Source organism: Tamandua tetradactyla, chromosome 17 (assembly GCF_023851605.1).
Source record: "Tamandua tetradactyla isolate mTamTet1 chromosome 17, mTamTet1.pri, whole genome shotgun sequence".
In the NCBI taxonomy this organism is placed as follows: domain Eukaryota; kingdom Metazoa; phylum Chordata; class Mammalia; order Pilosa; family Myrmecophagidae; genus Tamandua; species Tamandua tetradactyla.
Window position 1 is genome coordinate 2784904 of NC_135343.1, and position 19311 is coordinate 2804214.

The 19311-nt window shown below is 59.1% G+C and overlaps 1 protein-coding gene and 2 long non-coding RNA genes across 3 annotated transcripts in view; 1 reads left to right on the plus strand and 2 right to left on the minus strand.

Moving 5' to 3' along the window:
* CNNM4 (cyclin and CBS domain divalent metal cation transport mediator 4) overlaps nucleotides 1-14725 on the plus strand; it is a 39038-nt gene extending 24313 nt beyond the window's left edge. Inside the window, exons 2-7 of the mRNA XM_077133798.1 lie at nucleotides 6515-6658; nucleotides 7095-7226; nucleotides 7957-8126; nucleotides 8402-8498; nucleotides 12379-12560; nucleotides 12706-14725. Coding sequence (XP_076989913.1) covers nucleotides 6515-6658; nucleotides 7095-7226; nucleotides 7957-8126; nucleotides 8402-8498; nucleotides 12379-12560; nucleotides 12706-12900 — 920 coding nt within the window. The 3' untranslated portion in view covers nucleotides 12901-14725. The remainder of the gene's footprint in view (nucleotides 1-6514; nucleotides 6659-7094; nucleotides 7227-7956; nucleotides 8127-8401; nucleotides 8499-12378; nucleotides 12561-12705) is intronic.
* LOC143661465 (uncharacterized) lies at nucleotides 810-5540 on the minus strand. Its single transcript, XR_013164615.1, has 4 exons — nucleotides 4855-5540; nucleotides 4508-4577; nucleotides 1642-1739; nucleotides 810-1429 (listed from the first exon to the last, which is right to left on the minus strand). It is a non-coding gene; the product is annotated as an uncharacterized LOC143661465 (long non-coding RNA).
* Nucleotides 10487-11888, minus strand: LOC143660612 (uncharacterized). Its single transcript, XR_013164138.1, has 3 exons — nucleotides 11590-11888; nucleotides 10982-11214; nucleotides 10487-10902 (listed from the first exon to the last, which is right to left on the minus strand). It is a non-coding gene; the product is annotated as an uncharacterized LOC143660612 (long non-coding RNA).
* Nucleotides 14726-19311: the final 4586 nt, after the last annotated feature.

Here is a 19311-nt window from a genome sequence, read left to right on the forward strand (position 1 = left end):
TAGAAGAGGGGGCCCGGCTCAGCCTTGGTTTCCTCCCGTGGATGTGGGAGGGTCATGGGACTGCACCCCCACTTTGAACGTGTTAACCTGGCCTGGCCCGGCAGGTGGCATGGGACCAGGTTGGGGGGCACAGTGGGGGGGTGTTTGGGGGGGGTGCGCGGCTGGGAGGACCTAGGCTGGAGGGTTCAGGGGGGGATGCAGTTGGGAGGATCCAGGCTGAGGGGTATGGCTGGCGGGGGGCACAGAGAGCCATGCCCATCTAGCCAGGGGTGTTGGGAAAGGGCTCTCCAAACTTCTTTGATCATATACCCCTATTAGCACGAAATTATTTTTAGGTGGCATCTCCATTAATTCAAAAATTATACCCATGAACTCTTTAACTGGTATGTATATTATAAAACAGATTCCTTGGAGAAACAGAGGGAGTAAGCATTGTTTATAAACGCCTCGCTGATGGTTGTGGTGCCCTCTTACAGACTCAGTGCTCTTGCGGGGTTGGGTGCCCCGATGGCCGAGGCTGTGAGATGCTGTTTCAAATGGTTTTCGTAGGGGTTTTGAACCCTCTTGGCCGAGCACTGTTTTGCCTCGCGCTGCGTCTGCGGAAGGAGCGGCACTGCTTCCCCGGGCGTGTCTGGTGCTTTATTTGCACCTGCCTCCCTGTGGTCCCTCTGCAGGAATCTTCTTAAGCACCTGTCTTGTGCGTCAAGCACACCTAAGCTGCCTCCTCTCCTCTGGCCACAAAGTGAATGTGCGAGAGCCCTTGGGAGCCACTGCCACATCGCTGCTTCCCCGGCCCTGCTGTAGGGACCTGCTGACCGGGTGGGACCTGCTGACCTAGGTGGGACCTGCTGACCCAGGAGGGGCCCTGCTGACCGGGTGGGATCTGCTGACCCGGTGGGACCTGCTGACCCGGATGGGACTTGCTGACCTAGATGGGACCTGCTGACCTAGGTGGGACCTGCTGACCCGGATGGGATCTGCTGACCTGGATGGGACTTGCGGACCCAGGAGCGGTTCTGCTGACCCGGGTTGGGCCTGCTGACCAGTCTGTGCATTAAACAGCTCAATCGATTTACTAAGTGTACAGGAGGCCTCGGCGAGTATCCCCATGGGAGACGGTTCTGACAGGGCCCCCGCGTGAGGGGCTCTCTTAGAGTCCCCGGGCCTGCAGCTGTTGTGCTGTCCTGCTCAGGAAGTCTGAGACCCCTTTTCCGTGCAGACCCCACAGTCTTTGGCCATGACGTCTGCGTCCTGTGGCGCCTTCCCCTCCTCTCTGTGCTTTACTCGGGCGCCCTCATTGTCTCGCCCTCCAGCCTCGCTTCTGCCCTCTGAAAAGTGCCACCAGCCCTGTGGCAGGAGCGCCACCGGTGCCTTCATGGAGCAGCTTCTTGGTGGAGCGCCAGCCACGTACTTAGCCTGGTGCTGGGCACTGAAGAGAGAGGCAAGGGAGCGGGTGCGGGCGCAGGCAAGGGCGCCGTATGGGCCGGTGAGCGCGTTTGGGACCCCTGCCGGGGAGGCATCCGGCCGGCAGTCCAGTCCATGCACCCACTGTACCCTTAGGCCCCGTACACCCCCACGCCACTGAGATTAGGGTTTTCTCCCCGGGCGGAAGGATGCAGTATTTGTTGCAGCATTATTTACCGTAGAAAAGACTGGGGGCGGTCCGTGTGTCCCTCGGCAGGACAGACAGGCCCAGATGTGGCACGGCCACAGCACGGAGCAAGCCCTGGTGTTCCTAACTGAAAATAAAAGTAATCTATTTATTACAGAAATGGTGGAAAAAGGAAACCGATTAGGACGTTGAAGTTACCCCTGGCCTACTACCCAGAACGCGCCTGTTTTGGTGCTGTTCCTTCTTGTAAGTTAATAGTAAACTGTATTATTTTCTTCCCCTCTCTCAAAATGAAAGCACAGGCCTTAATTTTTTCTGGTTATAAAGTAAGAATGACAAAACGATGCATGGTAGCTCTAGCACACATTCAGAAAGCGCGAGGAGGCTGTGGCACGCCGGTCCTGCCCTGGGCCGTTCTGCCCCCCCCCCGTCCCTCGAGATCTGTCGGTGGCAGCCCGAGTGGCCTGGTGGCCCTGGGCGTGGCCCCAGGTGCCCCTCCCTGCCCACGGTCTGCTTGCTCCCCTGCTGAGACGGGAACCGCCCAGCGTGCAGGGGTGCCGCGTCCAGTGTCGGGCCAGCCGCCTTGCAGTGCTCGGCCAGTGTGAGCTGGGGAAGGTGATGGCTCGAGGTTGAACATTTTCCTCCTGCATGTTCTTGCCATTTATATTCCCTATTTTTCACGTGCTTTGCTCATTTAAAATGGGGCTGGTGTTTTTCGACTGATTTCTCAAGGCCGGTGTAGAGCAGTGCCCGTCCTTGCACACCGTCTTCCGGATGCTGATTTAAACGCCCGGGGTGTAGTAGACGGTGTGCCCGGTGGCTGGCCTCGGTTGCTGGACCGGCTGGGTGTTCCAGCTCCTGCCCTAGGGCTGTCAGCACCCTCGGCTCATCATCCACTGAAATTAAGGACTGCCTCGGTGCTCTCTTAATTCTGTCCACCCGTCTCTGCTGGGCAAGTGTGGCCCTGCTCTTTATGCCCGTGACTCTCGCACCCCTTTTGGAGGTGAGGGGTGCAGGGGTGAGGGCAGAGGGGACCGTGCACAGAACCCCTGGGCTTCCCCGGTGGCTGTCCCACTCTCCAGGTGCTGCAGGCATAGCTGCGAGCCAGGCCCTCTGTGTAGGTGGCACTGGGCAGCACTATCCAGGTCGAGCCAGGGCGGTGGTGGTCCGGGTGGTGGGCTGTGCCTCGTGCCCTTCTCTCCAGGTGCCCAGGCAGCCCCTTGTGTGCGTGCCTCCCGCGCCGGGCACTTAAGTGTCCTGGGGCGAGTCACTGGTGAGTGGCTGTCCTGCGGGGCCGCCCCAGCCTGCCTGCCCCCTGGGGTGGAGGGAGCCCTGCTGTAGGGTGAGTGATGAGCCTGGCTAAGTCGCCAGGGGCTGGGGGAGGAAGTACGGCCAGGGGCCTGTCCTCTTGTTGCCTGGGCCACCTCTGCCCGCCGAGGACGGGACTACTCATAGCTGCTGACTACTGCTGGCCGCCTGGGGCAGGGACAGAGCGTGAGGGCCAGGTTACTTGGCTATCCCCCGGGGGAGGAACGTGCCAGGAGGCCTAACAAGGAGGCCCTTCTCAGGTGTGGGGACCTGGTGGCCCCCAGCTTGCCCTCCTCGGAAGGGCCAGGCAGCCCAGCGGCCGGTGATGCTCTCTGCTGTGGCCTTTGAGGGACCGGGACACGTCCTGTGGGAAGAGGGCATTGTGGAGGTCTGCCTGTGGGTGCAAAGAGAACTGGTCCAGGAAGCTGAGTCCCTTGGACACTGGCCTTTGTGTTCAGCGGAAAGTTTCTAGCACCTGCTGAGCCCAAGCAGGAGGGGGTGGAGAATCCTAGGGATGGGGGAGGGGCCTTGAGGAGGGAAGAAGGATCCTGGGGAGAGGGGACAGGTCCTGGGGCTACGAGAAGGGGTCCTGTGCAGTGGAGGGTGGGGGCACAGAGCCCTGCGGTGGCAGTCTGGACTCCCGAGCACGCAGCCTGGCTGGTGGGGGTGGGGCAGAGAGGCCCCAGGGTCCTGAGGTTCCCTGGAAGGTGTGTGTGAGGGCAGAAGGGCAAGGGGGAGGCTGGGTGTGCGGGTCTGAGCAGAAGAGGGCATGGGGCCTCAGGGCTTGGGTCCTGCCCCATCCTCCTGCCCTTGCCCTGGCTTCCTGTCCCCTGCTCTGGCCCCTGCTCCAGCCTCCTGCCCCCTGCTCTGGCCCCTGCTCCAGCCTCCTGCCCCCTGCTCCGGCCCCGTGGGCTGCCTGCTCCCTGGAGCCTCAGATGCCCTCGGCCGGGGCTGGTGGGGCCCGGAGGCTCCCGCTGGACTGAGGCCCACAGGGCTAAGGGGGTGGGCGGTGGGGGGGCTGGGGTTCGAGTGTCCCTTTCTGGGCTCCACAAGCCGAGTGACCCCCCCTCCCCAAGCAGCTTGAACTTCCAAGAAGCCCAGGAGCACCCAAGGCCCAGGGGAAGGGCATTCTCACTTCTTTTGTTTGGTTGGTTTGGCACGGGCAGCACCAGGAATCGAACCCGGGTCTCCAGCATGGCAGGCGAGAGCTCTCCCACTGAGCCCCCATGGCCCACCCCTCCCATTGAATTTCTTAAGGCCACGTTAATGTGGGTGCTGCTTCCTGGTTATAAAATGAAGTAATACTGATTGATGATGGGCGTTTTGGAATCTCTTTATGGAAAAGTATAAAAAAGAAAACGAAAACCATCCGCAGTTCTTTATACTGCTTGGTGAAGGCACAGGAAGCTGCTGTTTTTGTTGGCCAAAAATAGTTAAGTATCTATCTGTAAATTTCACATGGTTCAACTAACCATTCACATGGTGATCTATTCCCTCACTCTTTTTTCTTTAAATAAGAACTTTTGTGAGAAAGGTTAGACTTTCAGACTTTGGGGTAGATGTATTATTTAGATTCTAATTTCTCACCTCCAAAGTCTGCTTCTCCGCATGAACGGACACCAAGGATAAGATGAGGTGACTTCGTCATATACACACACTAAGAATCAAAAATACATTCCAATTTATTACCAGTTATTTTAATTGGTGAATGGTTAACAGTAATTCCTGAATTGCAGGAAATTCTAAAACTGAAGTCCAGGTGAAACCTTCTCCAGCCCGTGTATTCCCGCCCCGTATCCCCCAGTCTACCCCCACCACCCGTCTCCCCCATCTCCTCCCCGTGGCTGCCTTGCTTCTCCTAAGGACTGTCACATCCCACAAGTGTCCGCTGACCCCTCCTGCGCCCCCCACTGCCGTCCTCCCGGGGCCCCCACCTGGGTGGGGTGGCCTGCAGACAGGGTGAGCTTGAGGCGCCCGAGGTGGGCAGGGCCAGCCTGGGGCTTGGGAAGGGAGGATGGCAGCCACGGGGGTTGTTGGGGTTTTCTCTTTTTTCCTGTTGAAATACTTTTTGTGTTGAAGTACTTGAAAACTTAAGAAAAATAACAGAAACCCCAAGGAGGGAACTCCAGCATCCCCACCCCCCAGACACCCAGACCCACCCGTTTTAACATTTTGCCACCTCTGCTGTATCGTTCTGTCTGTCCATCTCTCTGGCTTTTTATCCATCTGTCTCTGCCCATCTACCAATTAATCTATCATCTGTCTGCCAGTCTGTCCGTCTCAGGTCTCTGTGTGTCCGTGAGTGTCAGTGGGGGCCGCAGCCAGGCTGGTTTTGGGCGTGGATACGCGAGTCCACAGCTCCTGGAGGAGGCCGGGCTGGATGTCTGGGGCCTTCGCATCTCCTTTGCGTTTAAAGGCCTGAGATGAGGGCCGGCTCTCTCGGCCAGGGGGGAGAAAAGAGCAGAAGGGAGAAGGAGCCCCGGTCAGCACTGCTGACCTCAGGCCGCCTGAGGACAGAGACCCGCGAGCCCCACCCCGTGAGGCGCCCCCCGAGACCCCGAGCAGAGCACTTCCTTCCCTGGCCCGCGGAGGGGAAGGCCTGCTCAGACCGAGGGGCGCTGCTCTGGGCCCGGGGTTGGGAACGGCGGGGTGGGGGAGGCGGGGAGGGAGGCCGCACCCAGTGCCCCGCCCCACCCCGTGCCTCCTGCACCCTCGGAAGCGGGCGGCCCGAGCGCATGGCCGGCCTGCTCTGGGCTCGTCTCTAAAAGCCACCAGGGGTTGTGCCCGACGAGCCTGGCGCGGAGGCCTCCCACCATATCCCCCTGGTGGCGCCCATGGGTGCGCTGCCCCTCCCGCCGCGTTTCCTGCCGACCCCTCGGCGTCCTCCTTGCTGGGGGGGGCGGGATCCGGGGCGGCCTTGGGGGGCGGCCCATCTCAGCCGAGAGGGGCAGTGTGGGTGCTGCAGGCCCGGGAGGGCACCCGGGGTGCCGGGCCCCGCAGGGGAGCCGTGCAGGGGACACGGCCTGCCCAGCCTCCCAGGGCCCACCCTGGGCAGACGCAAACCCGGGCCACCCACCCTCAGTGCGTCTCCCCATTGTCACGCAGGGGCCTGGGGCACTGAGGAGCTGGCGGTGGGGTGGGGGCTGGGGTCGGCCCCTCGCTGGGGTCCCTGCCGGCCTCCTCACAGCCGGGGCCATGTGTCAAGGCTTGGGGCCTGGCAGACGTCCCCTGGGGCGACCTCGCAGCCCCAGCACAGCTGTGCAGGCTGGTGGGGTGGCGGGGGCCGGGGCCTGGAGAGCCCAGACGCGCTGCCCCAGGCCAGCCCGTGGCCCTCCCCGCTCCAGTAGCCCAGCGGGGCTGGCTCACTGCAGAGCCTTGTTGCTGTCACCGACCTAGAGAAGTGGCCTTTAACCCCCAAACGCTGCTTTTGGGTTTCTTTTTCATAAAAACAGTATCAGCTTGTGGTAGAAACCTCAGAAGATACAGAAAAGGGGGAAACCCCTTGGCCTTCTCTCCCCAAATGTATTAACCTCTTGGGGCGTCTTGGGACTGCTCCCTGCATGTGAATCTGACTGGCGCTCCCCCCCCCCCCAGGGAAGTCCCACCTGGCCATCGTGCAGAGGGTGAACAACGAGGGGGAGGGCGACCCCTTCTACGAGGTGCTGGGCCTGGTCACCCTGGAGGACGTCATCGAGGAGATCATCAAGTCCGAGATCCTGGACGAGTCGGACCTGTACAGTGCGTGTCCCCTTTCCTGCTTGGGGTCAGCTCTGGGACCCTGCCCTGGGCGGGAAAAGAGGATCTGGGGCTGGAGGCTGAGGAGGGGGTTGGAGGCTGGGGGTTGAAGGCCAGGGTTGGAGGCCAGGACTGGAGGCCGGGGGCTGGGGGCCGGGGATTGGAGGCTGGGATTGGAGGCTGGGGCTGGAGGCCGGGGGTTGGAGGCTGTGGGCCGGGGATTGGAGGCTGGGGTTGGAGGCTGGAGGCCAGGGTTGGTGGCTGGGGCTGGAGCCAGGGGCCGGGGGCTGGGGACCGGGGGTTGGAGGCCGGGGCTGGAGCCAGGGGCTGGGGGTTGGGACTGGGGTTGGAGGCTGGGGCCGGGTGCCATGAGGCAGGTGCTGGGCTGTCTCTGCATCCTTGGGGACAGTACCCTGAGCCCCGGGTCTTCCTTCGGCAGCTGACAACCGAAGCCGGAAGCGGGTGTCTGAGAAGAAGAGGGACTTCTCGGCGTTTAAGGACACCGACCACGAGCTCAAGGTGAAGATCTCGCCGCAGCTCCTTCTGGCCGCGCACCGCTTCCTGGCCACAGGTGCGAGCGGGAGGGGGCCCGGGCGCTGGTGAGGAGGTGGGGAGAAGCCGTGAGCCGCAGCCACCCCTGCAGGGGAGCGGGCCGTGTCCCCGGCCCGGGTGTTCCTGCAGCTCGCCTGCCCTGTTCACGGGCTGCTGTCACAGACCTGTAGGGAGCATCCAGGACTCTGAAATAAGCCCAGGGAGCCCAAGGCAGACGGTCAGGCACGGTGGCGTGGGGGGAGAAAGAGACCCCTCCACGTGCCACACCTACCCCCCTGCCCATCATCCTGGACCGGCTCCTGCCCTCTGCTCCCTGCTGCCCTGGGTCAGTGACATTTCTCTCTTACCCCTGATTCAAAGCTTCCGTGGGGACCGGGTGGTGGACTAGTGAATGTCTGTTCTCCCTGTCCGTCCTTGGTCCCCACTGCCTGCCCACATGTGCTCACAGCAATTTACATCTCCTGCGGGTGGCAGTGGTGTCGATGGCAGTGCCAGGCCCGTGTGCCAGGCCCCTTCCCCGGGCGGCAGGCATCTCAGTGCTTCCCCGGTCTGCCCTTGTACCCCGGGCAGCCCGTGACACCTCGGTCCCCACTTTGCAGCTGGGGACGCTGAGACCAGAGGGCGTGAGTAGTGTGGCCGCGGCCACCCTGGCAGCGAGGCGCCTCCACCAGGCCCAGCAGGCAGGCCGCGGGGGTGCGGGAGCCGGCGGCGGCCCAGGCCCCGCGTGATGCTCTGTCGGCCCCCCGCAGAGGTCCCCCTGTTCAGCCCCTCCCTGGTGTCAGAGAAGATCCTGCTGCGGCTGCTCAAGTACCCGGACGTCATCCAGGAGCTCAAGTTTGATGAGCACAACAAGCACTACGCCCGCCACTACCTGTACACGCGCAACAAGCCGGCAGACTACTTCATCCTGGTCCTGCAGGTGTGCGGGGGGGGGGGGGGGGGGCAGGCCTTCCTCCCCGCCCTCCTCCCCTGCCCTCCTCCCCGGCCTCCTCCCCTGCCCTCCTCCCCGGCCTCCTCCCCTGCCCTCCTCCCAGGCTCTCCTCCCCACCCTCCTCCCCGCCCTCCTCCCAGGCCTCCTCCCCGCCCTCCTCCCCTGCCCTCCTCCCAGGCCTCCTCCCCAGCCCTCCTCCCCGCCCCTCCTCCCCTGCCCTCTTCCCGGGCCCTCCTCCCCGGTGACCCTTCCTGCCCTTGCAGGGGAAGGTGGAGGTGGAGGCCGGGAAGGAGAACATGAAGTTTGAGACGGGCGCCTTCTCCTACTATGGAACCATGGCGCTGACCTCCACCCCTGCGGGTGAGTGGGCGGCTGGGGTCAGGGAGAGCCTGAGAAGGCCGGAGCTGTGGGCCTGGGGCAGTGGCTGGGGGGGTGGTAAGAGGGGCAGACAGCAGGAGCCAAAGCCTGGGTGCAGTTGTGGGACAGGACCCGGAGCCAGGGCGTGTGGGTGCCCAGAGTCAGTGGGGCCGGGCTGCCACGGGAGGTGGGACACCGTCAGTGCCCTTTGAGCAGAGGGGAAGTGCCATGAAAGCAGGTGGAGCGGCAGGGGCGGGGGACAGCGTCCAGTGGGGAGGGTCAGCAGGTCTTGTCTGGGAGGACGGAAGTGAGGGATTCAGGAGGGACAGGTCCGCCATGGCCTGAGACATAGGCTAGGCCAGGGCTTGTCTGCAGAGGTTTGCTTTTCTAGGAGCGGAGCCACTGGCTGGCTGAGGGTGGTTCTGATGGAATAAAGGACTTGGGGCCAGAGGGGGGACTGGATGCCCCCCGGGCAGGCCTGCAGCCAGCACTGCCCTCCTGTCACCTCGGCACCTGCTGTGTTTCTGAGCCTGAGCGGCTCAGGCTCCCCCTGCAGAGGGCATGGGGCCAGGGTGGGGCCCTGCATGCGAGGCCCGGGTCTCCCCCCAGTTTTGCTGCGTGTGACTCACGTGATGCCTCCGAGCCACAGAGGGTCCCTGAAGTGACTGGGGACTGGGGAAAAGCCATCCTGATGCAGGGGCTGCCTCAGCTCCTGCAGTGCCTCTGGGGCCGGCCTCTTGCTGTCCCCTGACACAGAGGGTCCTGTGCACATGGCCAGGGCACCGGCAAATACTGCCCCTCTCTGGGTGCCTTCACTGGCTCCCGCCCCTCCCTGTTCAACAGGGTGGGCTGGGGAAGGGGAGCACAGCGAGCACGAGGCTGCAGAGGCGGGCTCGGGAGCAGCCGGGCCCTGCACACACGGCCTTGGACCTGGAGAGACTGCCCACCCCTCCCCGCTCTTTCTCTGCAGTGAGGCCCCACAGGCCTGGCTCAGGGGCCTGGGCTCTGCCCTCTACTCACGGGTTTTCGGCCCCTCCTCATCGGGGCCAGGAAGGGGCAGATGGCGTCGGGAAGCCCTGGGTCCACTCTCGGAGCTCGGGGCGCGTTCTCTGCCAGCCTCTGCCCTGCTCTGCTTGTTGGCCTGTCCCCTGCCCCCCAGGGCCCCTCTCTCTGCCCTGAAAGCCCCCTGCTAGGGCTCGCACCCTGCCCCCAGGGCCCCCATCCCGTCTTCCTGTCTGCCTGCTGCTGCGGGTGCACTCCCGGCCCCTGGCTCTGCCCGTCACTGAACTTTTCCTCCTTTGATCCAGTGCCCGCGGCCCAGCTCGGGTGTCCGCCTGGCAAGCGGAACTCCCTGCTCTCCTGGCTGTCAGGTAACGTGGCATGGCTAGAGGAGTTGCACTGCTGCCTGCTACCCACTGCCACGCTGCCAGCTGCACTAACCTCTCCCGGCAACCCTGGCCGCCCACCTGCTCACACCTGTGGGCGCAGCTTGGCCTGGAGCCCCTCTGGATGGCAGTGCCCCTTGCACGCACAAACCTTTCACACCCATTGTTCCCTCACGTCAGTGACACGTATGCTCTCACACATTCTCACTCACACACGCACACCCAGACACCCACGATCATACATAGCCATAGGCACACACAGTCACGTCCTAGACACGTGTTTTCACATGCACACACCAGCCTCGAAACAGGGCTCTTCTGGGTCCTGCTGAGCGTGTGTCCTCCCCTGGCGGGCACCAGGCAGATTTGTCAGGGGCATCCTGGGGGAGGTGGAGGCCAGCTAGCCACAGCTGTCCAGGTGTGGCCACTCCAGGCCTGGCGACATGCTTGTCCCCTCTCTCTGCTTGCCTAGAACACCTGCGGCACCTCCCCACAGGACCTCCCTGCCTCATCTGCTCTCTGCCCTGGGGAGGCAGCCAGCCCAGGCGTGGGGGCCTTGCCCGCAGCCCCCTCGCATCCCACCCGCCCCCCCCCCCCCCCGTGCCAGCTGAGGCTCTGGAAGTTTACCCTCCCCTCGCAGAGGCTCGGTTTCCACCCACTTCCCCACGGGGTCCCGTGCAGCGAGAGGATTTGTGTAAAACGTTTAGTTAGAGCCTAGTTGTTCCTGGTTTTCTCTACAACAATTCAAATGTAATGCTCCCATCAGCAGTATTTAGAGAAAGGCCAAATCCCACATGCTGTCCGTGGGCTCTGATGTGGCACTGCCGGGGGAGTCGGTGGGAGGGGCGTTGGGGTTGGTACTGACCCCCATGCGCTGGGGTGGGGGTGGGGCAAGCGGGGCGAAGCCGGGGCTGGGCAGCACGGTGGCCCAGTGCCTGTCACTCGGGCATCGCTGTCATCGTGTCTTCCTGCAGCTGGTTCCCCTTCTCTGCTGCATCAGCGCACACTTTTCTGCTCGCCCTCTTTAAAAAAAAGGAGAGGTGACCAGAAGAGGTCACTCACCGTCCCTTTCAAGCCCAGCCTTCCTCCCTCCTGCCGCACCTCTCTGTCCTTCCCTTCGCGGGGGAATGCTGGCTGCAGAGCCGCTGCTCCACTCCTTCACGGGGGGAGGGGCTCTGCTCCTGGCGCTGTTGGGAGTGACCCGCGGCGGAGCCTCTCTGTGCAGAGGGTCGGGCTCTAGCCTCATGCCGGCTGGAAGTAGGGAGACTTGTCTGGCAGCTTCGTGTGCCTCAGCTGGTGCAGCTCTCCAGGTTGAGATGCTCAGCCTTCCCTTGCTGTTAGAATATTCTTTTAGAAAGGGAATTACAGCATGAAAACCCCCTTTTCTTTATTACACTTACTGTCTTAACTATAAAAGTAACACAGGCTTATTTGGACAATTGGAAAATAGAAGTATTAAAATTAAAAAGCACCACGTGTCATTGCTCAGAAGCAAGCACTTGATATTTTGGTGCGTTTCTTTCTAGGACCCCTACTTTTAATAATCATGTTGCTAATCTGTGTTGGTTTTAAATTCTGGGGTTCATCAGCATTGACCAGAAGCAGCCCATCATTCTAATCCTCCATCCAAACAGTTAATGTGAGATACTAAGCACAGCCCTCCCTGTATTTCTGCTTTTTTCCGGAACTTAACCAGAGGTACAGCTTACGTTAGAACACGTGGAAGTTGTCCTGACCGTGGAATGATTGCACATGGCCTCACGGGGACTAAGCCAGGCCTGTACGCCATGTTGATAGTGAAAAACCAGAGCTTAACTGACGCTCACGGTAGATAGAGCATTGCTCGGTTAAAAGCAGGATCGGCCCTTAGGTCAGCTGGCCTGGATTCGGCGCCACCGTCTGCAGGCACTTTGTGAGGACGGCCGATGGGTGTTCGCCCCTGGGCCATAGGTCCGCCCGGGCCACAATCCCGTGCGCGTCTGGGCGGCGCCTGGCGCATGTCGCTGGCGCCCTGGGTCGGAGCGCCGCGCATGCGGCTTCCCCGGGGCTTGGCGGCAGCACTGCCGCCCCTGCTTGGCCCCAGGGGAGGGTCCAGCAGGAGGAGTCCTGTGCCCCTCTGCTGGCTGGGGGGGCACAGGGACGCGGGTGGAGCGCAGGGCAGGGCCACACGTGTCCCACTTTTAAGACGTGACGGAACCTGGGGCGGGGGGAGGGGGGTGGTGGCAGCGTCTGCAGTGCTCCCGCATCGTCGTCTTGCCTTGGATTCGTTTTGTAGCAACACGCCTTCCGTGTCCTTGGTTTCCGGCTGGTTTTCTCTGGGTAGATTTTTTAACACCATTGCATGACCTTCCTCGGCACCAGCTCTAACTCGTTTGCTTTGAGGGTTTAGACCCGCAGGCGCGCTTCTGCCGCTTCCTTTGCCCTCAGGAGCCGTCGCTGTGGCTGGGGGGCGGAGGGCCGCCCCGCCTGGGCGCCGCTGACGCCCGCCCTCCCCGCAGACCGCTCCCCGCCGCACCCCTCGGCCCTCAGCCGCTCGGCCTCCCTCAGCTACGCGGAGCGCGCGGACGCCGGCAGCCCCGGGCCCACGGCGGGCAGCAGCGCGCAGTTCAGCAGCAGCTTCCTGGGCCAGTACGTGTCAGACTTCAGCGTGCGGGCCCTCACCGACCTCCAGTACATCAAGGTGAGCGCGCCGCCCCGCCCGGCCCTGCCTGCTCACCCCTCGCTCCCGGGAGGGGGATCTGGGGGCCCCGCTGCCTTCCTGCCCCCCCTCCGCCCCCAGCCCCCGGCCCGGGCTGCTCCCGGTCAGCCTGCCGCCTGCCCTGCAGATCTCGCGGCAGCAGTACCAGAATGGGCTGCTGGCGTCGCGCATGGAGAACTGCCCGCAGCTGCCCGTGGACGGCTGTGCCATCTGCCCCGACACCGCGGAGAAGCCCGAGCTGCCCGCGGTGGACGAGACCACCACGCTCCTCAACGAGCGCAACTCTCTGCTACACAAAGCCTCCCAGGAGAGCGCCATCTGACACGAGGGCCCGGGGCCCCCGCCCGCCCCCGGGGGCCTCCCCAGCGGGCCCACTTGAAGAAAGAGCCGGCGAGGCCAGGGGGGCGCGGGGGCCCGGATGACCAAGCAGCCCGGGGACCCGGCTCTGCCCCGGGGACCTCCGGGGGCTCCTGCCTGATCCCGGCCCGGTCCCGGCAGCGAGAATTCCTAAACAGGGCTCAGTGCTCCTCTTTTTAGGTGTCTTGGGAAGGGGATAGGGAAGGGAAGACAGGGTTAAGGAATTTCGTTTAGAACAGTTTTCTTTCTCCAAAAAACTTTTAAAGGGGGAGGGTTTCTCACTACGGGAAGCAATAGCCATACTCCGTCCTTGGCTCTGACCTTCCGGCTTTCACCCCTGGCTCAGGGAACCCCCGTCCACCCTCCCCCTCCCTCTCCAGAGGTGGGTCCCAGGGCCCTGCTGGGGGAGGAAGACTGCGGCTTCGAGAACCACCACCTGGACACGGGCTTGACTGGGTCGCTGGGGTCCTGGGGTTCTGGGGTGCTGGTCGGGGACTCCGCGACCCCACTGCAGAGGGGGCACGCATGCCCGGCCAGCCGCTGGCCCGGGACCCTCCTAGGAACGCGGTGAGGGGTCTGCCCTGGCGAGTCTGGGCGCGGCGGAGGCTGCTTCCCTCTGCGCCTCGGGTGCTGGGGCTGTTGGGCCGAGTCAGCAGCGGCCTTGAAGATGGCTGAGCCCTCGGCCCTGCCCCCACTTTTACCAAAGGCCCTCCCTAGGTGGGGGAGCGCTGGGTTGGGGTGACTTGCCGGGGTCTGGTCCGAGCGCCAGCGTGGCCAGCAGTCAGCGCAGCCCCTCTTGGCCCGGCGCGGCCGCAGACGCCCGCCTCCTTTGCAGACTCATTCAGAAGCCCCAGGCCTTTCCAGGGCCTGGGAACAAGGAGACAGGTTGGAAACCTACTCAAGTGGGTTTTCCGAGTTCTCTGCTCCGCGCTGAGGCCTACCTGACTTGTTCGCCCCAAGAAAGGAGGTTTTTCCACCCGGAGGCCGGCGGCTGTGGTGCGTCCTGTCGGCCGCCTGGAGGAGAGGCCCCGCCGCTGCCCGGCCCCGCGCGCCTGCACCGCCCCGCCTGCCGCTCCCGGGGGCCCGGACCCCGCCCCGTGGGGACGGCCGGGCGCTGCGACCCGCGACTCAAGCGAGGCAGACTCCGCGGGCCTCCTGCCGAGCGTGGGCCGCGCACTCCCTTCCTGGTACCCCGAGTCCTGGCTCTCGGGGCCAGGCACTCAAGACGCTTGCCCTGGGCTGCGGGAGGCATCCCCACTCACGGAACTTCCCGGAGCTGACGTGGGGCAGGACCGACGGAGGAGGACACGCGGGCGGGCGTGGCCCCTGTGGGGGACCCTGCGCTTCCCACGGGGCGCTGGCGTTCCGCTTCCCAGGGGCTTGCGGGGTATGATCCGCCCACGCCGAGCGGGCCGCAGCGCTGGAGAAAGGGGCAGGCGGACCCCACAGCTACCTCCCGGCGAGCCAGGCCTGCCGCATGCCCCTCCCCGGGGCTGTCCCCTCCCAGTGCAGTCTCATCCCGCGCCTCCTCTGGTCCCCGAGTGGGGGACCCTCGACGGCAGCCGGAGGGGCAATAAGGCACAGGCCCCGCCCGCCGCAAATGACTCCTATTTATTTTGCATAAGATTTTAATGTGTATATTTTTGTGATTTATTTTGGCATTGTTACGAGTTTGACTCTCGGGGAGTTTTGTTGTTGTAAGTCTTGTGTCTTATGTCACAAAATGATATTTGCTAAACAATATATGGAATTTATTTTTGATTGGTAATAAAACATGGAATATGTACAAATCTTGGCCAGTTGACAGTTGCCTGGTTGAGTCCGTAAGGTCCTGGGCGCTGCTGCAGGGGGCAGGGCAAGGGAAACGGGTTCTGGGACCACGTAGCACCAAGAGGTGTGCAAACACAAGTGTAACCGTGGAAAGGGTTAGGCTTGTCCGCCGGCACCGCAGCTGGAGAGGGCGGCTCGGCGCGAGCCTACGGAGCTGCGGCTCTACGCGGGCAGTGGTCCTTTGCCCCCGCAGCGCCAGCCTGGCTGCAGCCTCACAGTTGGAGGGCTTCCCCGGGAGCTCAGGGTGGGGGTGGGGGGGCTGCCCCTCTGCGGCTCTGGCCGTGCAGACGCCCAGGGCACACACAGGCGCCTGGGTCTGGGGCTTCAGCAAGTGAGGCTGGACAGAGCAGACTGGGGAAAAAGTCTGAAAAAAGGAAAGTGCTTGGTAAGCAGAGAGGAAGGAAAGAGGACTTTCCAGATACAAGGCACAGCAAGTGCAAAAGCTTGTGCATAGCGGGTTAAGGGTAAATCATATCCACATGTTCGTACCGCACACTTGAGCCCCGGCTCTGTGCCACCTTCCCAGGGAGGCCTTCCCTGAAACAGGACTGCCTGATCCCCAAGTCCCCATCTCCTTATCTTGCCTCCTTTTTCTCCGTTGCCCCTCTAACCAGATCTTGACAGAGGCAGGCATGTATTCTGCCCAGGTAGAGCCCCAGCACCTGGGAGCGGCCTCCCTGTGCTGGGACAGCACCCAGCTGGGGGAGGTGACGCTGGAGCAGACTTAAGATAAGCAGGAGTTGGCCAGTGAAGTCACACCCAGTATTAAAATTCAAGAAGGAAACTTTTGATAAGATATGGAAACGTGCTGATATCCATGTCTTGGCGAGCAGGGAAAACGGTGCCTGCAGGGCCCAAGGAGGAGCTGCAGGTCAGGTGGGAAGAGGCCCCATGGTGCCGTGACCAGCCAGCAGGTGGAGCGACGAGCGGCAGAGCGCCCACGGAAAAGCCAGCCAGCACATGCAGCCGTCGGTGGTGGAGAAAACCACCCCCAAAGCAGCTGTCCGCTCTCCCCTGGATTCTCTGTACCTTTGGGTGGTGACAGCTTAAATGACCATTTGTCATTTCCAAACTCCATCCAACTGTGCCTCCACCAAATGGTTCCACAAACCCGACCCCACCCCCCAGATATTAAGTTATAGGTTATTCAAGGGAACCCGAGACCAAGAAAACCCTAACTTTAAAGGTCAGAGCCCTGTCTCCACACCCAGAGGGAGTTTTCTGTCTCCCCAGGACTGTTCTTGACTGGTTGATGAGCTTTCCCGCATGTGATTCGTTCCAGTCCTGTCATCTGTTCTCTCTCAATGTCAGCATTGTATCTTGACTTGGAAGCAGAAAAGTGTGAGCTAAAGGGGTTAATTTATCTTAATGTTGATGCATTTATTTTGTCAAAAGGAGGCCTGAAGCCCAGTGGAAAGGGTCAGTGCTGCCGTGGCTGCAATCAGCTATAATCCACACAGCGAGGCAGATGCCCTCAGGATGATAAAACGTGAAGAATGGAGAAAGGTTGTGGGAAGGCGGTGGAGTGGGAAGCTCCAGGAGCCATTCTCTCCAGGACCACTGAGCGGGCAGAGCTGTCCGAATCCACTATTTGGAACTCAAGTCTGGGGGAACATCCAGGAGGCAGCAGGAGGAAGAGGCTGGTAACTGCAGTAAGCATCGGTGAATTCCAGCTCCCGCCCCGTCCCCGGCTGCATGGTGGGCAGCAGTGGGGCAGCAGCTCGGGTCCTGGTGCAGCCTGCTGGTGCCAGGGGGGCTGCAAGGACCTGGTCTTCTAACACGCGGGTTAAGGTGGTCTAACTGCTCCTCACTGCTTTGGGTCAGCTACGTCAGAGCGCTGGGGGCCAGTTCTGAGGGCGGCCCCAGTTCCAACCTCCTTCAGGCAGAAGCAGCAGAGGGTCTTAAAGAGGCAGTCCCATCCCGCCCCCCCGCCCCGTCTTGTCACTTTCCATTTGCCGTTTAGGAGCAAATGTAATGTGGAAAAGTCACAGTCTGACCACTGCAGCCCTCACCAACAAAAAGCACAACAAACTTAGTAATCCCAGAGGAGCGGAAGAACTAGCTTTCCAGAGTTTCGCAACATGATATGCACAATGTCCAGTCCTCAAGATAATAAAACACACGGAAACAGGAAAGTATGGCCCATTCACAGGAAAAATAAAATTGCTAGAAGTCTTCCCTGAGGATGCTATTCCATTGGAACCATTAGACAAAGGTTTTAAATCAACTGTCTTAGATATATTCAATGAATTAACAGAATCCATATACAAGAACTAAAGGAAATCAGGAAAATGTCTGAATAAAATAGACTGAAGTTATAAAAAGGAACCAAACAGAAATTTTGGAGCTGCAAAGTACAGTAATTAAAATGAAAAACTTAGATGGATTCAACAGCAGATCTGAGCAGGCACAACAAAGGACTATGAACTTGAAGATAAGATGACAGAAGTTATTCAATGTGAGGAGCAGAAAGAAAAAATAATGAAGAAAACTGAACAGTGCCTCAGGTATGCATGGGGAACCATCGAGCACACCAATATATGCTTCACTGAAGTCTCAGAAGTGTAAGAGAGGGCAAGCGGTAGAAAAACACTTGAAGAAATAATTGTGGAAGACTTCCCTACCTGATGAAAGTCTGAACATACACATACAGGGAGCCCAACAAGCTCCCAAAGGGATAAACTCAAAGAGATTTACACCACAGCGCATTATCCTGAAGTCACCAAAATCCAAAAACAGGATTTTGAAGACAGCAAGACAGAAGTGTCTTGTCACATACAAGGGAGCCCCAATAAGATGAACTGTGGATTTCTCATCAGAAACCACAGAGGCCAGAAGACAGTGGGATGACATTTAAATCTGTCAGCCAAGAATTCTACGCCAGGCAAAAATACCTTCCACAAAGGAGGGGTGTATATACGAACTCCCTATTTTCTGCACGATTTTTCTGTAAACCTACAACTTCTTGAATTAAAAAAAAATGGAGAAAGCAGGAAAAAGACATAAGGATTATAAATATGTATGTACCTCACAACAGAGCCCCAAAATAGATGAAGCAAAGGTTGACAGAACTGAAGGGAAAACAGTTCCACAAGAATAGGTGGAAACCTCAAGTCACCACCGGCAGGTCAGTAAGGAAAGCGAGGGCATGCGCAACACTACCAACCTGCTGGTTCGGCCTCAGGGACACGTGTAGGTGACTCCACCCCACAGCAGAGCGCGCAGTCTTCTCAAGGGCACACGGGCATTTGCCAGGATACACCACATGTTAGACCACACACCAAATCTTAATAAATTTCAAAATACTGAAATCATACAAAGTATCTTCTCAGACCACAAAAGAATAAAGGTAGAAATCAATAACAAAGAAAACTGGAAAAAATCTAAATATGTGGACACTGAACAACACATTATTAAACAATCAGTGATTCAAAGAAAAAATCATAAGGGCAATTAGGAAATAAGTTCAGGTGGAAGAAACAAAAACAAAACATATGAAACTTAGGGAATGCAGTAAAGCCAGTGCTCAGAGGGAAATTTATAATTGTAAATGTCTATATTTAAGAAGAAATCTTAAATCAGAGCTCTTATCTTAAAACTAAAGAATCTATAAAAAGAAGGACAAACTACACCCAAAGTTACCAGAAGGAAAGAAATAAAGATCAGAGCAGAGACAAATGAAATAGTATGGAGTGGGGGTGCAGGAAACAGAGAAAATCAACAAAACAGAAGTTGGTTTCTTGAAAAAAAATCAATAAAATTGACAAACCTCTAGCCAGATTGACAAAGAAAAACAGGGAGGACACAAATAACCAAAATCAAGAATGGAAGTGGGGATCATATTACGGACCTTGTAGAACGGTGATATACCAATAAATCAGAAAATGTAGATGAAATGGACAAATTCCTAGAGAAACACACAAATTATCTAATCTGACCCAAGAAGAAACAGAAGAATCTCGACAGATGTATAAAAAGTAAAGAGACTGAAACAGTAATTAAATACCTCCCCCCAAAGAAGAGTCCAGGACTAGATGGTTTCACTGCTGAATTTAACTAAATATTTAAAGAAGACTTAAAACCAATCCTTTTCAAAGTCTTCCAAAAATAGAAAAGGAGGGATTACTTCCCAAATAAGGAAGTAGCTACCCTGAAACAAAGCCAGATAGCAGCACAAGAAAACTACAGATTAATATTCCTTATGAATACAGATGCAACAATCCTCAAGAAAATACTAGCAAACCAAATCCAACAGTATATAAAAAGGATGGTGTATAAGGAAATCAAAGAATGCAACACATCACACCACTAAAATGAAGAGGAACAAAACACACAATCATTTCAATTGATGCAGAAAAGGCTTCTGACAAAATCCAACATCTTTTCATGATAAAAACACTCAGTAAACTAGGAACAGAAGGGAACTTTCTCAGCATGATAAAGGGTATTTATGAAGAATGCACAGCAAATACCATACTCAATGGTGAAAGGCTGAAGGCTTTCCCTCTTTGATCAGGAACAAGACAAGGATGTCTGCTAAGCACCA